The sequence below is a fragment of the Botrytis fragariae genome, assembly GCF_013461495.1.
Source record: "Botrytis fragariae strain BVB16 chromosome Unknown tig00000050, whole genome shotgun sequence".
NCBI classification, from domain to species: domain Eukaryota; kingdom Fungi; phylum Ascomycota; class Leotiomycetes; order Helotiales; family Sclerotiniaceae; genus Botrytis; species Botrytis fragariae.
In genome coordinates this window covers 1,640,141-1,667,398 of record NW_023500992.1, presented here as the reverse complement: position 1 = coordinate 1,667,398, position 27,258 = coordinate 1,640,141, and the positions used below count along the sequence as shown (strand labels likewise).

The 27,258-nt window shown below is 42.6% G+C and overlaps 11 protein-coding genes across 11 annotated transcripts; 5 read left to right on the top strand and 6 right to left on the bottom strand.

Moving 5' to 3' along the window:
* Window positions 1–1,716: 1,716 nt before the first annotated feature.
* Window positions 1,717–3,699, bottom strand: Bfra_004515 (putative glycoside hydrolase family 71 protein; the record flags this gene model as incomplete). Its single annotated transcript, XM_037334917.1, has 4 exons — window positions 1,717–2,759; window positions 2,809–2,940; window positions 2,992–3,520; window positions 3,577–3,699. The coding sequence occupies 4 exons, from the start codon at window positions 3,697–3,699 to the stop codon at window positions 1,717–1,719; spliced, it is 1,827 nt and encodes a 608-aa protein (XP_037193451.1).
* A 1,485-nt stretch (window positions 3,700–5,184) lies between these two features.
* Window positions 5,185–5,588, top strand: Bfra_004514 (putative tubulin-specific chaperone rbl2 protein; the record flags this gene model as incomplete). Its single annotated transcript, XM_037334916.1, has 2 exons — window positions 5,185–5,349; window positions 5,418–5,588. The coding sequence occupies 2 exons, from the start codon at window positions 5,185–5,187 to the stop codon at window positions 5,586–5,588; spliced, it is 336 nt and encodes a 111-aa protein (XP_037193450.1).
* A 196-nt stretch (window positions 5,589–5,784) lies between these two features.
* Window positions 5,785–6,918, bottom strand: Bfra_004513 (uncharacterized protein; the record flags this gene model as incomplete). Its single annotated transcript, XM_037334915.1, has 1 exon — window positions 5,785–6,918. The coding sequence occupies one exon, from the start codon at window positions 6,916–6,918 to the stop codon at window positions 5,785–5,787; it is 1,134 nt and encodes a 377-aa protein (XP_037193449.1).
* A 479-nt stretch (window positions 6,919–7,397) lies between these two features.
* Window positions 7,398–8,627, top strand: Bfra_004512 (putative rna polymerase ii transcription factor siii subunit a protein; the record flags this gene model as incomplete). Its single annotated transcript, XM_037334914.1, has 2 exons — window positions 7,398–7,467; window positions 7,522–8,627. 2 exons carry the CDS (start codon window positions 7,398–7,400, stop codon window positions 8,625–8,627), a joined length of 1,176 nt encoding a protein of 391 aa, XP_037193448.1.
* A 358-nt stretch (window positions 8,628–8,985) lies between these two features.
* Window positions 8,986–10,104, bottom strand: Bfra_004511 (putative ubiquitin-like protein 1 protein; the record flags this gene model as incomplete). The annotated part of the gene is made up of 4 exons (XM_037334913.1): window positions 8,986–9,418; window positions 9,504–9,586; window positions 9,650–9,704; window positions 9,809–10,104. The coding sequence occupies 4 exons, from the start codon at window positions 10,102–10,104 to the stop codon at window positions 9,334–9,336; spliced, it is 519 nt and encodes a 172-aa protein (XP_037193447.1). The 3' UTR covers window positions 8,986–9,333.
* A 917-nt stretch (window positions 10,105–11,021) lies between these two features.
* Bfra_004510 (uncharacterized protein) lies at window positions 11,022–13,552 on the top strand (the record flags this gene model as incomplete). The annotated part of the gene is made up of 4 exons (XM_037334912.1): window positions 11,022–11,501; window positions 11,570–12,085; window positions 12,142–12,369; window positions 12,443–13,552. The coding sequence occupies 4 exons, from the start codon at window positions 11,022–11,024 to the stop codon at window positions 13,550–13,552; spliced, it is 2,334 nt and encodes a 777-aa protein (XP_037193446.1).
* A 698-nt stretch (window positions 13,553–14,250) lies between these two features.
* Bfra_004509 (putative glycoside hydrolase family 55 protein) lies at window positions 14,251–17,072 on the bottom strand (the record flags this gene model as incomplete). Its single annotated transcript, XM_037334911.1, has 8 exons — window positions 14,251–14,480; window positions 14,562–14,755; window positions 14,899–14,991; window positions 15,045–16,119; window positions 16,167–16,195; window positions 16,241–16,340; window positions 16,393–16,860; window positions 16,910–17,072. 8 exons carry the CDS (start codon window positions 17,070–17,072, stop codon window positions 14,251–14,253), a joined length of 2,352 nt encoding a protein of 783 aa, XP_037193445.1.
* Window positions 17,073–18,608: 1,536 nt separating this feature from the next.
* Window positions 18,609–19,730, bottom strand: Bfra_004508 (putative glycosyl hydrolase family protein; the record flags this gene model as incomplete). Its single annotated transcript, XM_037334910.1, has 1 exon — window positions 18,609–19,730. The coding sequence occupies one exon, from the start codon at window positions 19,728–19,730 to the stop codon at window positions 18,609–18,611; it is 1,122 nt and encodes a 373-aa protein (XP_037193444.1).
* Window positions 19,731–20,421: 691 nt separating this feature from the next.
* On the top strand, window positions 20,422–22,152 carry Bfra_004507 (uncharacterized protein; the record flags this gene model as incomplete). The annotated part of the gene is made up of 4 exons (XM_037334909.1): window positions 20,422–20,467; window positions 20,571–21,102; window positions 21,201–21,680; window positions 21,774–22,152. 4 exons carry the CDS (start codon window positions 20,422–20,424, stop codon window positions 22,150–22,152), a joined length of 1,437 nt encoding a protein of 478 aa, XP_037193443.1.
* An 890-nt stretch (window positions 22,153–23,042) lies between these two features.
* Window positions 23,043–25,406, bottom strand: Bfra_004506 (putative acetoacetyl- synthase protein; the record flags this gene model as incomplete). The annotated part of the gene is made up of 5 exons (XM_037334908.1): window positions 23,043–23,234; window positions 23,315–23,899; window positions 23,955–24,668; window positions 24,730–25,242; window positions 25,296–25,406. 5 exons carry the CDS (start codon window positions 25,404–25,406, stop codon window positions 23,043–23,045), a joined length of 2,115 nt encoding a protein of 704 aa, XP_037193442.1.
* A 1,291-nt stretch (window positions 25,407–26,697) lies between these two features.
* On the top strand, window positions 26,698–27,258 carry Bfra_004505 (uncharacterized protein; the record flags this gene model as incomplete). Its single annotated transcript, XM_037334907.1, has 1 exon — window positions 26,698–27,258. One exon carries the CDS (start codon window positions 26,698–26,700, stop codon window positions 27,256–27,258), a length of 561 nt encoding a protein of 186 aa, XP_037193441.1.

Here is a 27,258-nt window from a genome sequence, read left to right as displayed (position 1 = left end):
ATTTTGTATAGGAAAATCAATATGATATTTTATTTTGTATGAGAAAATCAATATGATATTTTGGAAAAAAAAAAAAAAAAAAATATTAATATGATATTTTATTTTGTGTAAATAGTTAGCATCACGAAAATGTGAGATCGTATTGTAGTATCGCTCAATTCGCTTGAAGGGGGTCGATAACTTCACTTTCATGAATCAGAGAATCCTATCACACAAAAGCATTCCAAAACTACAATGGTGCTTTTTGAAACAAGTAACATCTAATATAGTGGTTCTAAATAACTTTGATGATGAGGAGAAACAGATAAGGTTGAGGGGCTGAGGGGGGTTAGAAAAGAGAGGTCAGAAAAGGGGGAGGGGAGGGGATTAAAAAAAGAAGCTTGGAAGAGGAGAGTTGGAAGAAGCGAGAAGATACCGGGAAGAAGTAAAATAAAGAGAAGAGGAACGATAGAAAGTTAATCACATATAAGGCAGGCTCAAAAAAAGCGTGTGTGATGCCAATCCGAATGGAACTTTTTGAGGTTGGGGGAGGAGGAACTTTATCTAGATAGATGGGACAACACATATACAGTACTCAACTCTGATAGGATGTTGAAGGAAGCAAGATAGAAAGAGCAATCAGAAACCTGTAAGTGGTAAGACCTTTAAATGGAAAGGGATATGAGAATCTCCATAACAGACTTCCTCGTACTATAATTCAAACTCTCGAAGCTGTGCTTGAGCTCACTCGTGTCGTGCTAACATCTAGAGTATGATGCGCAAAATCCTGGCCATTTTTTCAAGGTGGATTTATATCACAATCACTAAGTAAAAAGATCACTTACCTACAGCATTATTACTTCTGTTTTCAAAGGGCGTTATATCATGCCAATCTTGCGTGTCGCTTAATTTCCTGGGTTGTACTCCTGGACTAAGTCCAACTTCTGAAACCCACTTTCGATTTAAGTTATGGCATTGTTTGTAAGTGTGCCTCAAGATCTACAGGATATCAGTCTATACTAATACTGCTTGAGAAAATGTCTACGCCGACTCATCACAACATCCACCCGCAAACAATTAATGGTGCACCTGGACTCATCTCGCCAATGCTAACATCAGCACCGCTGCTCCATCAAATTGCTGTGGCAGTTCCCTCCAAATTTAGAATACATGAGATGTAAATGGTTGTGTAATTGACTATTATGCAGCAACTACTAGTAGGTCTTTGGCACGGATTTTAGCAACAGCGCTGGAATGTACTGTTACAACGAGTTTGGGTGTGGGAAAAATGAGAATCGAGAAGAAGATTTTGATGGGATGTTGATCAATGCCGGATTGTGGGTTATGGTGGGGTTTGAAATGAGAAAGAGAGATTATGAGTTGGGGCGATGAGCTCAAAGAGATGAGCTTGGAGAAGTGAGCAGATGTTTCCGAAACTTTCAACTAAATAACGAGAGTAGACACTGATTTTGGGTACATGGGGGATAAAATTTTCAGATTATTTGGTCAGAGTAGGAGAACAGATGTACAGCGATAAGAAAAATTCAGAACATCTTCAGATCTGTCAATCCGTTTCTATCACCGCACAAACAGGCTATGCTCAAATAAGCATCCGATATCCAAACATCAATACCGCAAAATCTCTACCACTGCTTCATATCAAATGAAATCATAACCCTACTCACACATCCTCCTCACTTTCTGCATCCTCCCAACTTTCATCAAGCCAAACCAACCCTAACCCAATCGACAAGCAGTCGGTGGACAATACCCATGATTACAACTATAACTACACAATCCCAAATAACTATCATCTTCTCCTGGCAACGGATACCCCGCTTGATTTGTAATTGGTGGCTCAGGGATTTGAGCGCCATATGATAAACATGTACAAGGACCAGGGGGACAATAGCCAAAGTTGCAGGTAAATTGACAGAGACCGATATAATTTCCTGGACCCCAGCCTGAGGTACAGACTGTAGAGGGAGAAGGTGTTGAAGGGGAGGTGGATGTTGAGGAACTGGAAGTTGAGGAAGAAGTTGTGGTCGTGGTGGGGATAATGGACGTGGTAGAAGTGGAAGAAGTGGAAGAAGTAGTAGAAGTGGTGGAAGTGGTCATGCTGGTTGTTGATGTAGTTGAATTTGGGGGGGTACTTGTCGTACTCGTTGTGGTAATAGAACTAGATGTAGACGATGTAGAGGTAGAGGTAGAAGTTGTGGTTATTAAAGTACTTGTTGAAGTTGTTGTGGTTGGTGGTGGTGGACCATCATTACTAGTACCATTCAAAGATCCCACATATGCATTGAAGTTATATTTCTCGCACTTATTGGCGATGTTCAAACCACCATATCCATTCAAAATTGGACTGCCTTTTCTAGTAACCATGAAATATTGATTCCCTACACCCATGGTGAAATTGGTGGTGACGATTCCAGCAGGTACATCAATGGACACGGGAGTTTTATCTCCACTCGTAACAACTAGAGTTGCTGGCTGTGTAAGGAGAGTGGTGACGAATACATCATCAGCGAGCATTTCACGTCCATTTGGAGGGCCAAGAGTATCATTCGTGCAGGTAATGCCTTTGGGAGTTGGTCGATACCAATATACAAGCTGATCTTCTGTAACAGTTGGTGTACTTGCTCCAGTTTTATAAGCAGCGATATATGGTTTCGAAATTATACGCCAACCATCGTGAGGAAAGCCGTCAGCCCACTGTGACGAACCATCATCTTTATGATTTGGCTCCGCTGGAGAGATGTAGTGAGACTCGCCAAAATCTAGAATGTTCGTGAGCTTAATTTGACTTTTATGCAACGTCATACTTACCATTCCAAGATATAATTTCAATAAGTGCGGGCTGCATAGCTAACATTTGATTCCATCGATCGGTAATGAGCTCTTCGCTTATGAATACCCAGTTCTTAGAGTTAAAATGTGTGGAGAACCATGGAGAAAGAGCTAAATAAAAGTTAACAATAATTCCTGCTCCGGAAATCATGGATTACTTACGAGCCATATATGGCTTTCCCTTGAGATATGTAAGAAATTTATCATCCCATGAGGTTGACATTGGACCTGGGATAATACTATTTCCACCATCCGTAGGCCACGCTAACCAAGAAAAAGCACCATCAAATGATGTAGTTAGATAACTCGCTTCGATAGGATCTTGCATCATAGGAATGGCGAAAATTGAGTGATTTGTTCCAGCTTTGACTGGTGCCCAATCAAAATAATCTCCCACAAAGGTACTGACCATAGCTCCTCCGTTATATTGCATTTGGCCAGGGTGAGATGCATATTTATTCATGTAATCTGTGATGTTATTGGTGTTTCCGTTATTCCAATATGCAAAGTCGAATGATATGAAAACATGAAATCCGGTTTCTTCAGCTGCTTGATATGCAAGCGCAAGTTGAGTTGGAGTATAGCTATCGATACTTGCACAATTCAAAGCGAACCCGTCAATACCGATCTCTTGTGCATATGCCATATCCATCTTCCAGTCCGATAGTTTGTAATTCTCGACAATCCCGACCTGTTAAGAAACTGATTAATATGAGTATCAAAAGACTATCGACAAGGATAACTTACCATGAAATGAGCAAATACATATTTAGGGGATGTAGCTCGGCTCACTGTTGGTGCGGAAAAGGATAACCATGGTAAGAATGATATTGCAGCCAAGGCACTGATAAGAGTAGAGTGAAGAATCATTTTGATGTTAAATGTAATATAGATGCGGAAAAAACCAAAAGACACCAGGGACTATGAGAATAAATATATTGGTAGCTAGAGCCATATTTCACCGAGGTAATGAGCCTATATTGTATAAATTACGAAAGATATGTTCGTTGATCTATGTATGACCAAAATTTATTGGAGCTCATTGTGAATGATCACATATTGAACCAGTGAATAATGTGAATGTGGTTTATAACGTATGAGACTTTGCGGATAATGAAGTTGCACCAGGTGTTCACACCCCGCCAAAACCTCAAGCGATTGTATCTAGTTTGTATGGCCTTTAGATTTCGCCTTCTCTTGGAGCGAACTACGACGCAAGACACGAGGAGAATATCATTGAGACATCTAAGATTGAATTTCTTCCTTTCACTGTAGAAACCTAACAAGAGCAGTCATTTCAGATTCGTCATTACCAAACAATTGGCTTTCAAAGTAGCTGATTCATTGTCCTCGTCCCGACTCAACTTAAAGCCTTCCTATATTGAGACATATATGTCGTACTCTATGCGAGAAATTTGACAGGAAGCGGACAAACAGATGACGTAGTACGTACGTTATAACTCCGGCGTTAGAGTGTCATGTTGTGCACCGGGAATTAGTTGTAATGTTCTACGAAAATTATAGGTTTGCAGGAACGACATTTGGCGGACCTGACCTCGATCTATCACTTTATGTAACATCAAGGAATATGCGTGACTAAAGGCTCATGCTCAACATACTTGCAACACTAAATAGCCTATTCTCACTGTTCTAGATGACGAGAACTGGTAGAAAAGTACAGAGATACAACATGAGGAATGAAGACAGTCTATACCCGAGTACTTTCTCGAAGGTCACCTGATCGGTCCGATAGAAAGACTCGGCTGATGATTTCCTATCATTTTGACACCTCTCATGACCAACAATTGTGAGCACTGGCTCATTCAACTTAACAATATCTTAGTATTGGTGGCTATAAGTTGGTGGCTAGACCTTGGTGGCTAGACCTTGGTGGCTAGAAGTTGGTGGCTAGAAAATGGTGGCTAGAACTAACTATCGTGAATGAAAAAGTTTGTTTCTTGCTCAATGACTCTAGAACAAAATGGCGAGAAGCAGATATATAAATAATGATCCGTTGAAGGCACCCATTTCTTGATCCAATCTTCTTCATAGCGACAATTGTATGAAACGGAGCTCTTACCTATCGACACGAGATTAAAAATATACCAAATCAATGTTCCCAATAACAGTTCTAGATACATCCTGTGCACTACCATGGATAAGTAGTTGTTGCTTCTGGAGTGAGGAATTCAAAGAAAATCATCTGATCTCGCGACATTATCATTCTGCCAAAAAAGCGGTCAAGCACCCCTCCTGGACAGTATCATTATCCTCAAAATTCAGCCCCTCAAAGTCCCGTAAATTGAACAAAGATACACGATTCTTTTTTTCGAAAATTCCAGAAAATCACTGAAAATGGCGCCTCCATCTCAACTCGCTATAGCTACATCATCCGTTGCTCGTCTTGTAAAGGAAGAAGCTTCATACCATAAAGAGTTGGTTTCTCAACAGGCACGATTAAAGAAATTAGAAGAAGCTACCGAGGAGGATGAGAACAGAGAGTATTCTTTGAAGCAGGAGGTCAGTGTTTTACGTCTTTGTCCTCTATACCGTTACAATTTGGTGATCAAAAACTAATAATCAAATAGCGTGCCGCAATCGAAGAAACCAAAGCAGTCTTCCCACCACTTCGTGAACGACTTGCAGATGCTATACTTAAGTTGGAGGACTTAGTTCAAAGAGGTGGTGATGAGGCAGAAGAGGCAAAGGCAAATGATGTTATCGACCAAGCAAAGAAGGCTATTGCTGCTGGAAACTAAGGATTGTGGATGACGAAATCATGATTCACGATGAAAATACCCGATTTTGCGAAGCATTTATGAGTGATGTGTGAGGACGAAGGTTATGATGAAATGCACAACTTACAGCGCAAGATAATGCAAATTCATTGAGGGTATCATTCTGATTTGGTATGGTACATTCTATTGTACATAGTATTGAAAGTATTATTGATACCTATGTGGTATCCATCTTATCACCAACTTCTCCCTCATCTACTGATCCTTCTTCTGGTTCATTAATCGTGACTCTTGGTGTTCCTTCTTGTGTTGAATTCACCCCATCCGCCATAGGTGTGTCGGCCGAATGATCCATGTCCACTTGTCTAGCACTTGCATCTGTCATTGCAGAATCTTCCCCTTCTCCCTCTTCTCCTCTACGTTTACGACTTCTAGCCCGTTCTGATCGCGTTGGAGATGCTATTCGACTTGTTGATCTACCTCTTGAGCCAGACCTTGAGCCAGACCTTGAACCGGGCCTTGAACCGGATCTTGATATTGACCCAGAAGGCATAGGTTTGGGTTTAAGTGTATCTCTTTCCGGACTTCCTTGTCTTGGTGTTGCATCGTCACTTGTGCTATTTCGCCTTTGGGGAGTTGGTCCATCACCATCTCCATCTCCAACCTCACCATCTTCCTCCCCTCCGTCCATACCTTCTCGTCTTTCGACCTCTTCTTTCTCGTCTCTGATTAACCTTCTCAATTGCATTCCCTCCTCAACAATTCTACCAAATTGTTCTCTCCTCTCTTTCCATGTTTCACCATATGTTCTGCTTTCTCTTTCTAACTCCTTGCACTCGTCTTCCAATTTCCTCAAATTAATTTCTTGATCCTTTCGTGGTCGCAATAACATATTATTCGTGATCTTCTCGGCCAATTCGTCGAACTTCTTTCTCTGTTCCAATGTAGTCTTCGCCTCTTCCAATTGAATTCTCAACTGAGCGGTACTATCTCTCACCGCTTGTGCTGTTTCCAAAATATGTTCCTTGTCGGCCTTATACCTCTCGCGTTCGCGTTCATTACTATTGCGAAGAAATTGAATGCGCGCGAGACTGCTGTCAAATGCGGCGAAATCGAGAAGTACATCTTCGCGCAATTGACGACGCTCATCAAGAATCTTTTGTTGATCAGCTTCCCCAATCTCTTCGTTGGTATCTAATGGTGGTGTCGGAAGTTTGCTAGGTGTAGTGACGAATCCAGGAGTGAGTAGACGTTTGGTGATACGCTTGAATGGCTTTTCTTCGACATTGAGAAGGCGACATTTATGTAGTTCATCCTCCTCTCTTTGATCTAATAGTTGATAGGAGGCCATATCGAAAGTATGGATTTATTGATTATTGTCTGTTGGTCGTGATATTGATGCGGAACATTTGAAAGCTAAGAATAGTTCTACGAATTTACCACGGCCGCTAGCGCACCATAGTACATATCTAGTCCGGGGTTCCAGATGCTAGCGACCCACTTCACTCAGTGCGGGCTTCATAATCTATAAATTCCCCCAAACTTCTTCTTTGTTCATGATAAAGCATACTATTTACCAATTTTCAAATTTCTACAACAATTTTAATTCATTTTACTTTCAGGAAAGAAACCTAACCTCACGAATTTATCTTTATATTTCTGCCATACCAAAATCTCAATTTAATCAAAGTAAATCCTCTTTCACATCACATAACGCTTAATCTGTCAACCTCTCGAACGGCCAGCCTTTCCAACACTAGGTATACCTCGAGATCCTTGAGTACTCCTTGAGAATATCATACATCCCTACCTGTAACACAAAACGAAACTATGGAAGAACGTAGGGGTGTCAAGTCCTTGTATAGTCTTTGTAAAGCAACCTGTTTGCGGAATATCAAAGGTAGGCTTTGTATATTACTTTACAATTTCATCATTCATCGCTAACATCTTTAAGACTTGTATGATATTGGAATCACATCGTACCAAGTAGCTTACCCTATCCTAAAGACCATCACCAATCCCGAACAACTTCATATAATCGAGCAAAGATCTCCACATATAAAGGGTGAAACTGCGGAGCTCTGGAAAGCATTCATCGTTCGAGACATTCCTAAATGGCAAACAAAGAACTATGTGCCAAGGGACCCAACCAAATGGGCCCAAGTGTACAAAAAATACAAAACTGAGCATGATGAGGAAGTTGCTAGCGCTCAAGCCATTCTGATGAATTCAATGAATGCACTGAAGCAACACAAACAAGATCATGTTAGCAGATTTGTTGATCTCAAACGTTTACCGAAAATTCCAAGGGATTATGGAATGCGCGCACACAATGGAGGTGTTCCTTTGACCAAGGGAAGGGCGCTTCAAAATGCTGGACCTAGTTCCTTAACCTGGGGTGGAGGTAGCAGAACAAAAATGACGGATGGTGCAAGCGTACTTACGAAAGCTCGTCGAGAAGCTAAGGAAATGAGTCAAAGAAGCAAACTCAATACCTTAAGCAGCGGATTAAGACACGGACAAGTACAGAGGGCCCCTGCTGGAATGTCTCAAGAATACAAAATTGCCAACCAGCCTGCATTGAAAATTTTGACGAGACACAGGCCATCGGGTGCCAGAAGTCCCGGCGCTCTCACTTCACCATCCAGTGGTCCTTCCCTTGAGGATCGTGAAAAGAGATTACGCGATGCAATGAGTGGTAGAAAGCCAGTTTCCGGATCTTCGAAGGAACCTATGAGTGGAACTTCAGCAGGAACCCTGACCATGCTAGATGACGATATGTTCGGTGATGATGCAAATGACGTAGACAACCTATTTGATGAAGATGAAGAGACAGAACCAGCCCACCAAGCGTCGACTCGGCTACCGCCATCTCGCAAGATCATGAAATCAGTTGCACCATCAACTCGCATTCGTTCTTCCTCCCCACCAAACAAGGCAACATCGAGACCATCCGCAGCGTCATCTCGACCAGCAGCACCCGGAGCTATGATGCCCGCTCGTAGACGACCAGCTTCTGTCGATATCTTCAATCGTGGACCTAAGAAACCTAGAAGATAGTCAGCCGACACTCTTTGTATATTTTATTATCTCACGTATCGGGTTTTGAATTGGGAAGTGGAACTTTAGAATCGGGGTATGTTTCTATCAGCGTGGCGTTTTGGAGGGCCAAATTACTTCATGGGCTATGGGTAACGATATATCTTGTCACATATTAGAATGGCTCCTGGAATATGGGGATTTTGGGGACTGGATTATTGGTTTGTTAAAATTGAGCGAAGCCTGCAGCTGTTACATGTACCTAGTATATATGATCAGCATTGTAAATGATAATTATCCATACAAAAACTCTTTTATCACAAGTGAGAGTTGTCACATGGATGAACGAATTTCAACAAAATCTCGAGCTGGGTGTGTATGAAGAGTTTATTATTGAGATATGCGCGGTCTATTGAAAATCTAATCCCATATCAGACAGCCAAAATCGAATTCATGCAGGCACGCAGAAAACCGCCCATTGTATAATATTCGGAATTTTTGCGTCATCCATCAATGAAATGCCCAATCATCTGCCCATCAATGTAATCTCATCGTATCGCATCGCATCGCATTGTATCGTATCGTATCGTATCGTGAAAAGGGGGAAAAAAGAGACGTAACCAATGAAAACTTGCTCGAATGCGTAAAAAGTCGTGAAGGAGTTGCGGGGTATTTCGGTAGGCAGCAACGCGGTCGAAAGTTGACAGGAAAAGGACACGGGAGATTTTCAAATGCCGCCGCGGAGTGCGAGAACTAAATGTAGTGTCGCTCCAGGTTCGAGTTCGTAGTCTTTTACTAGCTTGTCGTCGGCCCTGGGGGAAGGTGTTAGTTGGTGGGTAGGGGATGAAGGGGAGGGGAGGGGAGGGGAGAGGTAGGGTAACATGGCACTGAACGTACATTTGCTTGCCGCCATAAATTAAACGCTGTTGAACGGGTGGAATGCCTTCTTTCTCCTCGACCTTTTCCTTAACTCTCTCGATCTGTGATGGGAATGTTAGTTGAGGTTGTAAAGGATGGATATGGAGTTGTTGCGACAAACGTACCTTGTTGTCAGCTTCGACATCGAGCTCGATTTCCTTGCCAGTGAGAGTTCGGACTCTGCGAACTATTAGTATGGAAGCTTCGCAAATATCGAGAGGGTATGAGATAGATATGACAAGACATACTTGATAAGCATTGTTGCGGTGGTAAAGGTTGATTACTTCCGAGGAGGATCTTCTTGATAGGAATAGTTTCCGATGTTCAACAATGGGAACCTGGTATTGTAAGGTTGATTAAATCTTTCGAGACCTAATCCGTGTCTGAGAAACTTTTGTTCTTTAAATAGTTCAAAAGAGTTCAAGGAGAATGCAGAAGATCTTCGTGGAGCGATTTCAATTGGAGGGGGTGTAATGATCAATCTGAATTGAGGATGAGCAGGTGGTGGGGTTGGAGGTGGAAGTGGAAGAGGTGCAGTAATTGGAGGCTGACTGCTCTCTTTAGTAGGCTTGGAACCCATATTGTTGCAGTATCGATGGGGGTTGCTTCGGATTATTGTTGTTCCTAAGCAGAGTTTCTCCGAGGATATCCCAGCCATAAAATGATTCTGGAGTTTCTCAAGCACGTGTCAAGCTCTTTAAACTGCACTAATGAGATCCCTGTCATCAAATCTGATGGTCCAAGCTTCCCTCCATCACTCAGGTAAATCTTACCTTGACATTTCCTCACCATGTCTCATCAGATCACAGACACTCATTCATGTCAATGATCCTCAAAAGAACAATCAAAATGGTAGTTCTCTTATCAACTACTTCAACATTATGTTCCATCATTTGTTGAGGTCCTCAGACGCTCTGAACATTGTATCTTTGTAGCTCTGTTAAGAGTTATCAGTGCCTTCCAGCATGCCAAATCCTAGCACCCAGATTTTATATCGATAGACCCAGAAGAAATCATTGATATCAAGTTGGCTCTTCGAAACTTGTTGCAAGATGCCGTTCTTTTCATAGCTGAAATCTCCTGTGTATCTTAGACCAAGTTCTTCGAGAAAAACATCTTGCCTATGCAGAAATCAAGCAATGAAGTTTCATGCTGTTAATATAGTAAAATATTCCTTACCAGAGAAGTGTGAATGACTCGGTCTTGATTGAATACACTATAATTCCAGTGAAGCTACCTCAAAGTCCTCCGTTTCTTTCTATACTTGAAAGAAAAGGTTCTCACTCTCGTATCATTGACTTGGGACTGTCCGTCCTCCTTCACGGCCAGTCCTTCAAAGGATATCTTTATCATGAATGGCTTCTCTTTGTTGTTGTGTTGGCTTTTCAAAATATTTAACAAAGAATTTTCATCATGTACATCCAGGAAGCAAAATTATCAATTCACAAGAAGTTTTAACTCCTCTTAATAACTTCAACATTCTCAGATTCGCCGATAATGGCAACGATAAAGTTTGGACAAGCGACAAACACAATTTTTAATGTTAGTCGGAACAAATATGGAGAAAAGCGAGCTTATGTTCATCCACATGGTTATGCTTCTGCAGCTAGCGGGTGGTCTCCTACTGGCTACCTTCACCCCAGTGGCAGTTTAAACAAGATCGAAGAGGAAAAACGCATCGAGGAATTCCAAAGAACGAAACTCCGCGATTTCACGATACGGGAGCTTGTCGATTTTGATATAGTTAGTGGTAGAATTCTGGAAGAAGCAGATCTTGAATCAATTCCAATTCATCCTATATTCTCACAAAATATGTGGGAGAAACTTGGGCAGAGACAACGAGAATGGCCTCTACAAACGCCCGAATTGATGGAAGGTGGTCATTACATCATGGATAACCCTTATATATTGAAGGAAATGAAGCCAGTTCTCACATTAGCAAGTGCATTTCTTTCTGAAATGCATACTTTACCATTTGTATATCCCCTCTCCCACGACTTGGTCAGGTTGATCTTGTGAAGATAATTGATTGGCTTATTTCTTAGTTAGATGCAATGCTCTTAGGGCCTCGAAAACCGGTGAATTCGTGGAAATCAAAAATTCCGCTTCCGGACGGTCTTTATACATTCTGGCGCAGAGATCAAGAAGCTAGGACGGCAAATGGTTCTGAAGAATGCGAGAAGGCTTTTACTAAACGTTTAAAAGCGCTACACAAAAAAATAATATGGGGGTTTGCCCATGGCAACCGTATGCCATGGGACGACGCTCCTATAAAGACAAATTGTCTTGGTATCACTCACATGGGATGGGATAGTGCTGACAGAGAAGTCATTTGGATTTATTTGGACATCAAGATCTGTGATTTACTATTGAGGAATGACTTGACCTCTGCAGAGAAAGCTGGTGCCCAATATTACTTAGCAATTACTATGATTCATGAACTAACGCATGCAATTGGTTTCGACTTTCGTGACGATCCCAACATCAGGCTTTGCGATGGGTACGAGCCATATTTCGAGAATTCACCTCAGTGCGAACTGGGATTTGAAATGGAAAACAGTGTGTGTATATATACCAACTTGGATAAATATTAAAATGATTGGCTAATCAACATCAGGTTTTTGGTGGTATCATCGAACCAGTCTTCAAAGCACCTGCAGCTCCGCTTGCATATAGGATGGCATCCAGTTATCCCTGTTGGTGTCATGTGAGCTTGCGGAATATGGAAACAATGGTTCTGGAGCTGGCTGAGGAATATAATAATGTGCTATATACTTACTTTATCCCGATTCAAACCTACGAGGATTTGAGAAAATTGAGCTTTTGGGATACTGTTATTCGGCGGGTAAGTTCTACTAGCCACATCTACTCTTATCACCAAATAGATTCAAGACTTTACTAACTTTTACAACTTAAAGTTTGGCTTCTCGGCAATTCATGCTCGGTCAATAAGATATGGGTGGGGAGCGTTGTATTTATCTGACTGGAGTGGCCAAGACGAATACGGTGTTCCCGAATCGGCGTTGATGAAATCATCTAGATTTACGTTCCACGAAGGGAGACAAAAAGCTAAGATTAAAGAATTAGCCGAATTGGTCGAATTGTACCAGGCAAAACAACTTTCACCGTCAAGAAAGACAGCCTTCAAAGTTTTAGATGATATAATGACAAGTGCATCAAAAGAAGAACAGTTCTATGACTTCACTCAGAAGCAAGAAGACAAGCTCTCCGCAATACGTGAAGCTTGCATCGAGCTGCAAAAACCATCAAATGCTGCTGATGCAGGACAACGTGGTGAAGTAGCTTTACTGCTTATCCCAAAGCTCGAGCAAGCAATAGTAGCCCACAAAGAAGCTTTCGTACTCCTAGAAACCTCGGAAGCGTTAAGGCATGGAAAATTTCGAGATCGTCGCGCCACGCTTTTTCGTTGGAATGTCGGTACTCGTAAATTGCTCAATGATATACTTACCGGAGTGGACGAAGCACCAAATAAAGATGAGAATCTCATCGCAACTCTTGAACAACTCGCCCAGTTCCTTGTCCAGCTCGAAGATGTACGGTTGAAAATCTTCCCCCCATTACCTACTTGGACAATCGGACACGAATTTAAGCCCGAGGGAATCGAAGAATTGAAACAATGGCCTGAGAATCTCTTCTCAGGAGAACTTGCAGAATTGGATTTCATGTATCATCTCTACACTGCAGCGTTGGAACCTAATTTGAGTAGATGCCGTGCTTTGGCAGCAAATAGGATGATGAAAAATCAGGGTTCGTCGTCGATATCCTTTTATTGTCGCTTTGTGTGCATGACTCTGGCGGTGGTGTGTAGTGATGACTGGATGGAGAAGGACTGGGAAGAGAGGAATATAGTGGTGGAAGAGAAGTTGCAGTGGTTGAAAACTATGAGGGAGGGGTGTACGGTGTTGTGGGGGAGTACTTTTGAGGGGTGGATACAGTGGTTTGAGGGGAGGAGGATGAAGAGGGAGGATGAAAAGGCGGCTGAGGAGGCGGCGAGGACCTTGGAGTAGAATGTGGAGATGGAGAGGAGGAAGATGAGGGAGAGGTTCTAGGGGTGGCTTGGGGGAAGGGTGGAAGGGTGCGTGGGCGGGTGAGTTTTGTTAATTTGGGGTTTTTATGGTTCTGGAAAATTGTGGGATTGAGAAATGATATTGGATGTTTTTGTTATGTGTACAGAACTTTGCTAGTATGATTAATTGTAATTGGTTTTGCTTTTTGAAAACTGTTTTTCTAGGTTGTGTTTGTTCATTTCATACACTCTTTTGTGCCTGGTTATTACTCTCGAGATAAATTATTACCAGTCCCCTCCCTTAACATTCCGCTCAATTAGCGAGCTCTATGTACCATTTCACCGGCCGTATCGATTTTCGTCCCAGTTATTCAACCCTTATTTAAATTTCTTAATGTAAGACCACCATTCAAAGATCCGAAGATGATGAAATGGAATTGAATTCATTATATTGGATTATAATTACAGGCTGTTGATTGCAATATGAAGTCTTGTTTGTGTGTATGATAAGTTTCCACTTCTGATTTTGAAGATTTGAGTATAAGCGAGATGATATCTTGTTTGACACCTAGTTAGTGATTGAATGAAATAGACTATATATCATATATACAAAAATCCCTATTATATTGACAAATCACTCTTACCCCTCGCCCCTTCCCCTTTCCCACCTCTTTCCCCCAACACCAACACCAACCCCGACTAACTAACAAACCGCACCACATTCGCCCCATAAACATTCTCATTCGCCGTATAGCTCGCCACACTCTCCCCATCCATATCAATCATACTTTCCACCCCCAACGTATTCAATCCATACACATAGACCGTCGAACCGGAATAAACTTCCGTCGCGGACCCGCCTTCGTCGATGCCGAAGATTTGGGTCTGGCAGTTGCTGTTGTAGGTCGTGCTGGTGTGGTTGGAGCATGCTGGGGAGGGAGGGAGGGGGTGTTAGTTTGGGGGGTGGGGAGAGGAGACAGGAGAGGGGAGATAGAAGAGGGAAAACGTACTAAGACTGTAATCATTAAAGAAACTATAGAAACCAGCGCCGTATACGAGAATGTTTTTAGAATCTAAGATGCGTAATCCCCAGGCGTCGTAACAGGTGGCAGATTTACCGGCGCAGAAGGTGGAGAAATCGGGGTCGTTGAGGGTGGTGACTGGGGGGAAGGGTGAGGTTGCTTGGGGGACGGGTTGGTAGTAACTTTTGGTGGTTAGGGTGGTGGTTGAGTGGAAGAGGGTAGAAGGGGAAATGGTATTAGAGGATTGGAAGGAGTGGAAGGGGGCGAATAATGGGGAAATGGAAAGGGTATTGAAAGATGGCATGGAATTGGAAAAGACACTCACGGGGTTTCTGTTTGGATATATCCCATAAATACATTTTGAGTATTGGCGAATTGATATTGATAAAGTGCGTGATGTTCCACAGCTGTTCCAATCCTAGATGATTCTTAGTAAGTCTGCAATAAACGACAAGGATAGGAGATACATACAACCAAAAATTTCCAGTGGTACTCTCAACCGATAATCCTCTTCCACTATAGATAGAAATCTGAGTATCAATCACATCATCAATATCATGATCCGCAGTCCACAACCATACATTCTCCATATACAATCCACTCGCAATACTAGTAATTTGCATACTCATAAACGCAGCAATACAATTAGTATTCGGTTGAGTGCCTGTAGTAGGGCATTGAGCAACCTGCAAATTACTACCATCAAACCCACCAATTCGGGTATGAACATCCCATATTCCAGAAGGTGTGGTAGATGGAGATGCGAGATTCCATTGGATGAGTGTTGCTCCTGCTGTGGCGCCTTGAGTCGATACAATCATATCTGACCACTCTACAATACCGGTTTCGCCACTCGTGGATCCGATTCGGATAACTGGTTGAGGAGCGGCCATATTGGTGAAGAAGGACCCGGATCCCATTATTACGGGATAAGTTTCTCCGACAATTCGTGCACCTGCTGGAACGGAAATTGTGGTGGTTACTTTGTAAATACCGGAATCGAAGTATACCACTTTACCAGCAGCAGTTGCAGAAGTGATGATTGCTTGAATGGCAGCTGAATCATCTGTTACTCCGTCGCCTTTAGCTCCGGCTGTACGAACACTAGCAAATTGAGTGACCGCAAGAGTGTTGTATTGAGGTTTAGATCGAGTGTAATATTTTGTACCGCTGAGCAATGATGCTGGACGAGGGAAAGCAGAAGTTGCACCTTGAGTTGAAGTGGGACCTGTAGGGCTGTAGGTATTACCTTGCACCCAAGCAGCGACTGTTATGGAACCAGTGCTTCCTGCTAAAGATACACCATTTGCACCTTCTACGGCGGTCGGTACGTTAGTGAAAGCCACATTTTCGATGGCTAGACTTCCAGCAGTAAGAGGAAGTGATGTACTGCTTCGAGCAGTAAGGATACCGATAGGAGTATTGGAGAAAGTACTGTCGATGACAGTTACTGATCCAACTTGTTGTGCTGTAGAGCCACCATCAGACATATCAAGACCAACACCACAGTTGTTGATTGATAATCCCATATATGTCCACCCCCAATCTAAAATTGTTAGTATTGTAATTAGAGAAAGATGAAAGGGAAATTACCCCAAAGTTGATATATAGCGGTCCCGCAACTATGATGATTAGTTTGGTAGTATTTCTGGAAGCGAGAATCTTACTTGTTAAATGTTAGGTTTCGCGAGGTAAACTGCTGTGATCCAACATTCATGCCATATTGACCACCATTGAAGATGAGATCATTCAGATATCCACCAGAGCCTACAGTATTCTGTTAGTGATATGTATTACAGGATTGAATATCAGTACTTACCATTCTCTATGAAAACACCTTGATGCAAAGTACCACTCGCTTTGTTGAGATTAAAGACCATGTTCTGAAGACTAGTTGCTTGAGATGTTGGCCAATGAATCCCTCGTGCCAAAGAAGTAGCCGGCATATTTGTAGTGTCAATGATGAAGTTTCGCACTTGACGATAGAATACATTCGTAGTTCCATAATCCGGTACAGATGATCCATAAGGGTCCGCATCAATAAGTGCTAGACCTACAAAACCAGCAGTGGCTTTGATGGTTGGTAAAGCATTTGGATTTCCAATCAATTGGGTCATATAGTATGGAAGAATAGGAGATGAGATCAAGTAAGTTCCAGCAGGAAAATACACCACAGCTGGGGAGTTAGTGGCAGATGCACATCCAACCCCTGGAACTCCTTCTACGCAGCGAGATCCATACGCAATTGCTGCATTAATTGCAGCTGTATCATCGGTGACACCGTTGCCTTTGTTAATAGTCAGTATTTGGCATCTAAAGATGCGACGAGTATGTACCTGTGGCTCCAAAGTCCTTTACATTTCTGAATACTTGATATGCAGTTCCTTGGGGATTATAAGGAGCGACTCCCTGATGGGCAATTGTCTCATACCAATAGGCTTGACCGAGACATGAAGAAATGAGACCAAAAATGATCCAAAATGAAGTGAAGAAAATCATATTCATAAGACGGTACATACAAAAGGAGTGATGGTTGGTTGTACAAAAGAATGGGATGTAGCAAAGTAGCAGATGAAGCTTTTATATAGGAGAAATTTGGTAGTATGAGTACTCAGATACGTTCCAATACCTGATTGATTGCCTGGAAACATAACAAAATTTTGATGCCAAAATACTCGGTTCGCCCCTGTATAGTTACTTCGAGGGCTGCAAAAACCAGCACAAGATCCTTTCGATACATGGCACATGTAGCGATAGCGAACATGATTCTCACATCTCATGAGCACAGCGACAAGGGGAATTCAGCTACCGGAGATGAGTGTGGGGAAGATCGTGAGGTAAAAAAAGAGATTGAGGGAAGCTACCGAGGAAAAAAAGAAGGCACATGCCTTCATGGAATGATACTCCGTTCCGGTAACGTTTCATTATTTGGAAAGTTCATCTCTTTTGTGTCTTCCAAATTCATTGATAGTTTGATGCCTGCCTTGCAGAAGAGATGAAAGGAAAAGATCGACAGTGAACAAGCGGTAAAATTTAGGGAAAAGAGTCCATCGGGGAATAACAATCTGAATCTAATCTTCAGGTCTTCCTGAACACGGCACTCGACCTCAAATTTGAAGGTTACATTCGCCATCTGGTGATAGTAGTACAAGGTATGTACCATCCCAGGCTCCTCAGCGCATGATCGAACAAGATGATTGGATTAACAAGGCCTCCATACAACTCCCATAGACCTATCCTATCCAGGTATGGGGTTAGCATACTTGTTTAGGGGGCATGTTGGGACCTGCATTGTGGATATCATGAGATGAGATGAGATGGGATAAAAGTTTTTGCGGCTTAAGAAATACTCGAATATCCGCCTCTCATTTGCGGGGTAAAAGGGGGGGTAAAATAGCCTTGTTGAAAATCTCGGGCCTTTTCAAACCGTATATTTTGTTCCTGCGCCTTCATGCCACGGCTAATAATTCCGAATATCAATCTGTCTCAATGACACCTGCCGAAAAAGCTTAGCCAAAAGCCAGCGTTGCATGTTTCGGAGAATATTAGCTTTTCTGAATCAACGACACCGCTTTACGCGCAAGCTCGAATCGCGCCACACCGAAGGAGCAAGTCGATTGGATAAAGACAGACGATCGAATTTAAATTCCTCCAAAGGAGGGCCGTACCTAAGTACTCCTTCCTCATGAATGAAATTGTTGTAGGCTCTCTGCAAGGCGCACTGAAGCCGTGGCTGACTATCATACATCTAAAAACATGTGTAAAAGCAAAGATTGCTAGCTAGACTTTCCATGTTGACGGATAAGAATTGCCTCGGAGGTTCAATGTTGAATGTTGAATGTTTCGGCTTGGTGGTTGTAGTTGTCACATGGACGATGCATGGATAGAATTATAAGCACATGCTGGGGTTTCAGACGCGTACACGCTAATCTATATCTAGAGGGTGACACGGATCACATTTCCATTTCCTCTGTGATTTTCTAGATTTCTACAAAATCTATACCCAACAAAAAAAATGAGATAAATTAATGGTGATCAGATAAAAACCCTCGAAAATTCTCCCAATGCCATTATTGCCATAGCCTGACCATATGGCATACTTGTCCTATCAATATCAATGTAATGCTGTAAGGTATGACCCATTGCTGTCCCAAAGCTGACATCAAGTAATTCTCCTTGATCATTAACTTTTCCCAACACAGCTTTTATGGCTTTAATCGCACAATTCTGATATTCCTCCCCTTCTATATATCGCATCCTTAATGCTTTCAATATACCATATGCAAATCCAGCTGTGGCAGAACTTTCAACATAAGATCCCGTATCAGCAGATTGATCCAGAAGTGTACGCCATAAACCATCGTCTTCTTGATATTGAACCAATGCTTGACACTGCGCTTCCAGAGTATCGATAAGATGAATACGAAATGAATCATTGGTTGGCAAATCGAGCAATTCCAACATTTCTGGAATGACGATTGTTAACCAAGAGTTACCTCTCGCCCACAATGCCTTTGCGAAATTATGTCCTCCATCTGCAAAAGTCCACCCATGAAAGAATAATCCAGTCTTGGTGTCAAATAGATATTTGATATGGAGGAGAAATTGCCTTTTTGCTTCCTCCACATAATGAGGTCGATTCAAGATTTTCCCAATCTTCGCTAATGGTAGAACCGTCATCATCAGTGTATCGTCCCACAATTCTTGAGCGTTGGTCGAGTTGTATGTCATGTGTGACATTCCACCATATTTTGTTCGTGGAAGCTCATACATCGCCCATTCTGCCCAGTTCTCTAACCATGGCAAGAACCTATTAACCTTTTTCTCTTCATAAACGTATGCTAGCGTTAGCATCGCGGCCACTGTGTTGATATTTTTGGTAGTTCCTCCTTCATCGAAGCGATTTTGAAACCATTTCTCAATGATCTCTAAGGATTCTTGAGAACCGGTGAGGCAGTGATCTTTCCAAAGACCATAAAGTCCAATACCATGAGTCCACTCCCAACCTTGCCATCCTTTGGTATCTATAACTCTGCCGTCTTCCAATTTCAATAGAAATTTCCCAGATTCATCCTTGATATGGACCATTTGAAAAATCAAGGAGTCGATGGCCTTTCGAACATCGCTCGAGGCAACATTGTAAATTTCTTGCGGCATTTTCGTCTCGATTGTATTGGGGTAATGGGGTTTGAATTCTCAGGACTTGACAATTCTCACTCCTTCCACTCAAGATATATCTACTCTTGGAATCCGGTATGATTTCTGCCGAACCCCGAACTGTCATCCCTTGGCAAATCCCCCGCGTTTATCCTTACTAGTCTTCCACGTGATACTTCTTACTGCTGCTTTACACAACGGAAAGCACATCTGTTTGTTAGTTTTTACTTCATCTGATGATTGAATTGAATTTGACACAAGCCCGGCTCTTGATAAGATAGGTACCTGCTTGCCCCAATCTGAAAATAATCATGCTCTATATCATAACCAACGGCACTTTGTCTTGTTTTGATATATCCACTAAGTATAATCGTAGAGAGCTTTGGGTAAGCGGCCGTTAACATCATCGGCTCAGTGTGATCCACGGTACCCACCTTCGATTGTGAAATGGAGATTTGGTAGCCAGAGCAAATACTCACGCCTCGACTACAAGTTTCCAAAATCCTCTTTCGATAAATGGACGCGTAATGAGATTTCTGAATGCCACCTGGCATTGGATGGTTCATATCTGACGGTAGCACTGGTACCGGATGCTCATTGCAGGCATCAAAACCTTCGAAATTCTGTGATTTCTAAGCTCTCCTGTGCAACAGGTATATCTGAATACGAGAATTGCTGTCTGCCATTGCTGATGCATAGAGTCAGATTTAAACAAGACAGCTTGCTGAACCGTAGATGTAGAGAAAATCTTCCTGCGAGGGACCAAAGATTCTGGATGGGGATGGTATTTTGACGGCAGTTTTGCCAGCTCAGAGTTCAAAAAATTGTTGCCCTCAGAAGACACGGCTATGATCAACTTGAAAGGCTGGCAAAATTCAGACCTATTGAGATTTGGCCGGGCAATCCACACAGGGGTGGAATATTTGAAGCCAATTGATGGAATCAACGAGAATGCGAAGCTCCAGAACCCTTTGACAGACTTAGAGCTGTGTAAAGAGAAGATAGGATCCGAGATACACGACGGTGATTTCAAAAAACTCGGAATACCTCAGGTTCTATTTCTTTCCAAAAGGGCAACTTCACCAGCTGACCATCCGCCTGGGGGGAAGGGAAAAAAGATAGCAAACTCAGATAGCAGTCAAGGGTCTTGTTCGAGTGACGATCAAGGGAATGAAATCCAAGAAGAAACGGACGAACAAGATCTTCCAAAAGAGCCTGAATCCGAGCCTAGAGAAGGAATATTCGTTCCTGAATGGGTTTTCAATGACATTAGTTCATCCGCAATGGCTATATCAGAAATGGGATTGTCTGAGGTTATGCAAAAAACACTCAAGAAACTCAGAAATCTTCAAAGTAAAGGGCCGGAAGTACTGTACGAGAAATTACTCACCCGGGCCTCCTGGCGGTCAAGGAGCTCCTCGATGAGCAATATGCTACTTAAATATCTGCCTTAAATACGAAATATATGAGGATGGAAGATGTGCTCGTAAAGCGATTGGAAACAGCTCATGAGGAGAACTTCCCCTCGAATATGAAAATTATGAAAATTGCAGATGAAATCGAAGAGCGATTCGAAACATGCAGGAAAGAGAAGAAGAAGGAGAAGAATAAGGGGGAAGCTAACAAAGACGAGATAAGTCGGCACTTGGATGATTTGAACAAAATGCTCATGGAGATTACCGCACAGCGACTTGAGCTTGCAGAAAAATTGACATCTTCAATGGGAAACATTCCACAATCGTTGGTAGAAGAAGAAGTCAGAACGACAACTATCCAAACATTGGAGGAATGCATCTCTGGGGAAATGGTTTCAAAAGGCCCTGAAATTAACCCAAAGATTATTTTTGAGGTCATCAAAGACGCTCATCTTCACCATATTCAGTTGGTCCGTGACACTGAGTATTATCGAGGGTTGACGGACGGGCAGAGTATACAGATCAATGAAAACTGGTTAGATTCCTGGGAATCCACCGCAATCTTGGAAGAAGAATTCTTGGTCTTTTCAGGCCATTGTGCCAGCTAGAATATATACAACCACACTAGCTCGAACTTTGAGGGTCATGAGGCCATAATAGGTAGCCAAGTCGAACAGTCTCCAGTCCCTGAGATCGTTCCGCCGTTCTGCAATAGTGATATGGGCATTTCTTTAATAGATGTGGAAGGGGAGGTCGACGATTCCTTCTTCGATGGTCTTATGAGTGGTTCAGCAAAGGAAGAGTGTGATATCGAGGATTCGTGTGTACATGAACCAGGGCCACAAAAAACGCTTCAGCAAAATACAAAACTCAATCATACCTTTTTCGATGATCTTACAAGTAGCTCAACAGGAAAAGATGATAATATAGAGGATTCGTGTGTACATGAAATAGAGCAACCAAAAACAATTCAACAAAACACAGAAAGAGAACTCGACCATACTTGATTCGACAATTTTATGAGTAATCCAATGAAGAGAGTTCACGATAGTGAGAATCCGAGTGTAAGTAAGAAAACGGCTGAAGGCGGCTCAGCAAGATGAAATTTCAGCTCCTCAACCGCAAGAGTTGGAAGATGAGTTGACTATCGTCGTGGATACTACGCCTAGGACATAGTAACCGCTTGGTTCGATGATGATTCTTGGAGCTCGCTTGATATCATCAAATGTCATTTTCTGCGCAATGAAGGAGCTGGAACAATCGGGACGGGATGGGGTGGGGTTGTAATGTTATTTATTTCTTCTTTTGACGGCACCGGATGACAGAGTCAGGGTAGGAAGTGTGTTTGTTTTTTTATTGAATTGTTTGGGGTTTCAAATGGTGTAACAGCGTGAAATTTAGGTGGGTTTAAAGTATGGATGTGGGTTTGAGGTTCCGACGATGTGCCTGCGGGTGAGATGTCACTACCCTTTTTCTTCATCTTTTCAGAAAAATGAATAAAGAAATAAACGTCTAGCTTATTTTAACTCCTATGAGTAAATTTGGTTAAGAAACTGTTAAATACGATAATACCACGTGCTGCATCCAATAGCATCTCTTTTCGTGGGTTTATGCTTTGCTGCTTGGGCTGTAAGTTTTGGGAGTTTGATATTTTGTGCTGACAAAAATGTCTCTTTGCAGCCATCAACATATCTATTCTCAATCCTCTACTTCCCTCTATCAATTGAAAGAAATAATGCTCGTTCTACTTTGAAACTCCTATTCGCAATGTAAAAATGTTATAAAGAAGCTTGAGAAAAAGAACCAAATCTACCTCAACCACTTAATAATCCAATCTATACTCCAGTGTCCATTCCACAATCTTTCTAATCTCCGATATGTCTCTCTATATGTCTCTCTATAATTTACTCTCTCTGTTGACCTCGTTCTTAATCCCCTCTCTCTTCCCCCTAAAAAGCTCTTCTACCTTCGCAAACTGATAGAAGAATTTCAAACTCTCTGGATTCAGCAATGTACCACTTGGTTTAATAATCTTCCCCGATACGATTTGCTTAACGGGAAGTTCGACTTTCTTCAGATTTACTGTTGTCTAGATAAGTGGGTAGGAGATTAGTTTAAATGTGCGGCACAGGGTAACAGATTTTTTCAGACTTGACAAGATGAACTCACAGGAATATCTGGGGCTTCGAAAATCCACCTTGGAACATGTCTTTTACTTAACTCCCTTCCGATTACCTCTTTTACCTTTTCTCTCAACCTCTCGGTAAATTTCTCACCCTCTCTCATTACTAAAAATAACATCACCCTCTCGTCTTCATCCCCTTCTCTTTTCTGTCCCACGCATAAACTCTCTTGAATTTCCTTCCCAAAATATTTCTCAATAATACTATATATCTCCGCGCTGCCAAAACGAACACCACTAGGGTTCAAAACACCATCCGCTCGACCGTGAAAATGTAAGTTGTGAGTTACGGGGTGAATGGATACGAAATCACCGTGAGTCCAGACGTGGGTATATTTCGAGAAGTAGGAGGAATGGTACAAGGAACCACTGGGGTCGCGGAAAAAGAAGGCGGGGATGTTAGGGAAAGCTTGGGGAGCTACCAGTTCACCGGGTGTGCCATGTTCAACTTCAACGCCTTGTCCGCTTTCGATGAGAGCATCGTAAACTGCGATAGGTGTGCCTAAGCTAGGACCTTGAGTTCCTCCAACATAGACTGGAGTCAGGGGATTTCCTTGGCCAAAGGATCCTGCCTTCAAGTTATCAGCAAACTCATAATCAACATACCTAGATTACGGTGCAACTCACAATATCCGTTCCTCCAGAAATATTAGCCAAATGCACTCTTGTCGGGAATCCTACATCATAAAACCATTGAAAAAGCTGATCCGACAATACCATACCCGTACTCGTCACCGAATGCAAAGTCGAAAGATCCGTCACATCCTTCGGCACAATCCCATTTTTCTGCATTTCTGCCATCCATTTTGGAGATGTTCCGAAGTGCGTAACCTTTAAATCGCCGAGGAGTTTTACAAAAGTAGTGAGATCGGGCTGAAAGGGACTTCCGTCATAGAGAACTATGCGACATCCGGTAAGTAGATTGGAGATGGACATAAAATACATTATCCATCCTGTTGTTGTGTATTGAAGGGCCGTACAATGAGGGCCAGTTTCTAGATGGAGAGTTCCTTCTTTAGCTGCGCTGAGGATTGCGCCACCAATGGAATGGACGATGCATTTTGGTGTTCCAGTGGTACCGGATGAATACGCAATGAAGAAAGGATCGTGGAATGCTGTTTTTGCGAAAGTAAGAAGTTGAGATGTAGATTTTGAGAGGTAAGTAGATAGACTTTGGGTGCGAGGAATGTCGGAGATATCTGAGGGTGTTTGAAATCTAGGCACAGAAACCATTCCTTTGAACTCTTTGACATCTTTCATTCCATGAACAATCGCGATCATCTTTTCGCGAAGATCAACTGTCTTGCCATTGTAGACGGCCCAATCATCCATAAAAATATACTATTGTATGTGTGTTAACTTTCTACGCGTCACATGTTTTATCTGCAAACGCGAGACATACCTTTGGCTCAACCTGTAAAGCCCGTTGCAAAACACCTTGAACACCCATATCCGTCGAACTACTACTAAACAAACCCCCAAGCGATGCTACAGCCAGAAAAACCTTCAAAGTATCAAAAGAATTACTAGCCACAACCACCACTCTATCACCGATCCCAACACCATGTTCCTTCATAGCACTAGCTAATTCCGCTACGCCTTTCCTTAACTCTCCCCAACTAATATCACGTATTTCAGTTCCTCCCTCTCGAACCTCAGTCAAAGCAATCTTGTTATCTTCTTTCCCAATTGTACCTCTGTGAGACGATGCATGACCGGATACTCGCGAATACAATATATTTTCAGCAAAATTCATATATACACCCGAGAACCAATGCGGTATAGAATCTATGGGGGCATTCTCATCAACGACGGTTGTGTATGAGCCGCTATAGATTAGATTGAGGTATTGGAAAGCTAGGTCCCAGAATTGAGCTCGGTGAGTGGTGGAATATTGCCAGAGATCCCAGAAGTTCTGAAGTTATCAATCAGTATGTCATCGACGGGAAAAAAGGTAGCTTAAATTACATCAATCTGAAGATTGTGTTTGTGATTGATTTCCTGCATCAGTTTATACATAGCTGTATTTTTGGGGCTGGGATGCTCCCAGAGCTTTCTGGGTAAACTCAAGGTACTCATGTCTGTATATAATTTCCTGAAACTCTGACAAAATGATGAAATGAGAAACTAGATGTCGAAGCAAATTGATATGATAAGGAGGAGGTCTTCAAAAGCCAGGCTTGCTATCTAGTAGCTATTAATAGCCGCGGAACTACGCAAGTATCTAAGGTTATGTGGAGAAGATCTTCCCCAGATCGTGCCGAATTGCGGGATGTGGGGGTAAGGTTAATTCACCGCGGCATCAATCCGTTTCTTCATGTTGAAGAGCCGCTGGAAGATTGATGCTAACACTTTCTAATTTTAGCATATCATATTCTTCTTTGAATACCGGTATCCAATGTACAGAAAAGACGGACGCGGTGGGCTGGAACGAGCAATGATGTTCTGAAATTTGAGACGGTTGATTTACTCCCGCATTCCAAAGTTCAGCGATGGCTGGGTGGTCGGAGAGACAGTCTCAAAGCCACCGCCTATTAGGCTCTTGTTGTCATCTTACCTCTACCTCTACATATACCTATACTTGTGAGCAGCGACTTTCCCAGATCAGGCAATATGCTAACGAAGTACTTCGCTTTCGTATTATTGTTTGATTTTCAGAGGCATAAACATTCGGTTTCACTACTAAACCGAGCCTCATCAAACTCATACCTCCCACTTGTTGAATCTATTAACTCAGGAATAGAGAATAGGAGATGGTCTCACTCTATGAGGCTGGTGTAAGATACGAAGTACCATTCAAGTGAATCGACTGTATTATGACGATGAAGACGTTTCTTTCAAGCTGCTGATGTGTTTACACAGCAATTGCTATATAAGCTTATCATCGAGCTAAGATCCGAAAGGTAACAAAGACAAAGTGACACCCCCAAAACATCATGGCTGATATCAGGCTACCTACCCCTCATTGTTCAACGAGAGCAATACTTTGATACTATACAACATTCCCAATACTCACTATCCAGGAAAGACAAACTCATCGCATCCACTATCTCTAATGCGCATTTCTTCAAATCCCGAATTTACATTCACGGCTTCGGATATCAACAGAAGTGGCATCGGCATCAAAGAAACCCCATGCCGGACAATAATCTTCCTCTAAATCTCCGTTTCCCATATCATTTAGCGAAATTCCACTATCCGACAGAGTAAGGCTGCAAGGGTTGTTGAAGTCCGCCCCATCGAGCGATAAATATAAATGCAACACTACCTGATCAAACTCCAATTTTCCGACCCCCTAAACATCGATAAAGGCTATTGTTAAACAGCACTCCCGCCTATCCTATAATTCACCCCTCAATCCCCTCTCAAAATGTCCCGCTACTGGCCCCACCCCCCCTACGCCGAGGACCAACCTCACTCCGGACTTATCCTCTGGACCCACATCCTCACTCGCGGTCCCCCCACCGCCGCTTTCCTCACCCCCTTCATATCCGCCAGCAGCCTTATCTACCGCAAACTTCCCTTACCCGCATCCCTACTTCCCCGCTCCCAATCTTTATCCTTTCCCTCCCAACTTCTCAATCTCCGCTCCATGGGCACTAACACTCTCGGCGTCACTTCTCTCCTCACCCTCGCAACTATTGCACGTATGTACGGGCGCACCGATATCGAATATCAGGATCGCAGCTGGCGTCTTTTAGAAAACAAAGGACAGATGGAATCTGACGATTGGATGTATGGGGGTATGATAGTTGGTGCTCTTTGGAAGTTCAAATCTGGGTCTCTCGTGGATTGGAGGGTGAGAGTTGGTAGTATCAGTGCAGGGAGCGCGATGGGGGTTCTAGGGTATTTAGGGTGGAGATATGGAGTCAAGGGGGGGAAATGGGATGGAGACGGAAGGAATGAGAGGACTGAGAGCACGAACTTATGA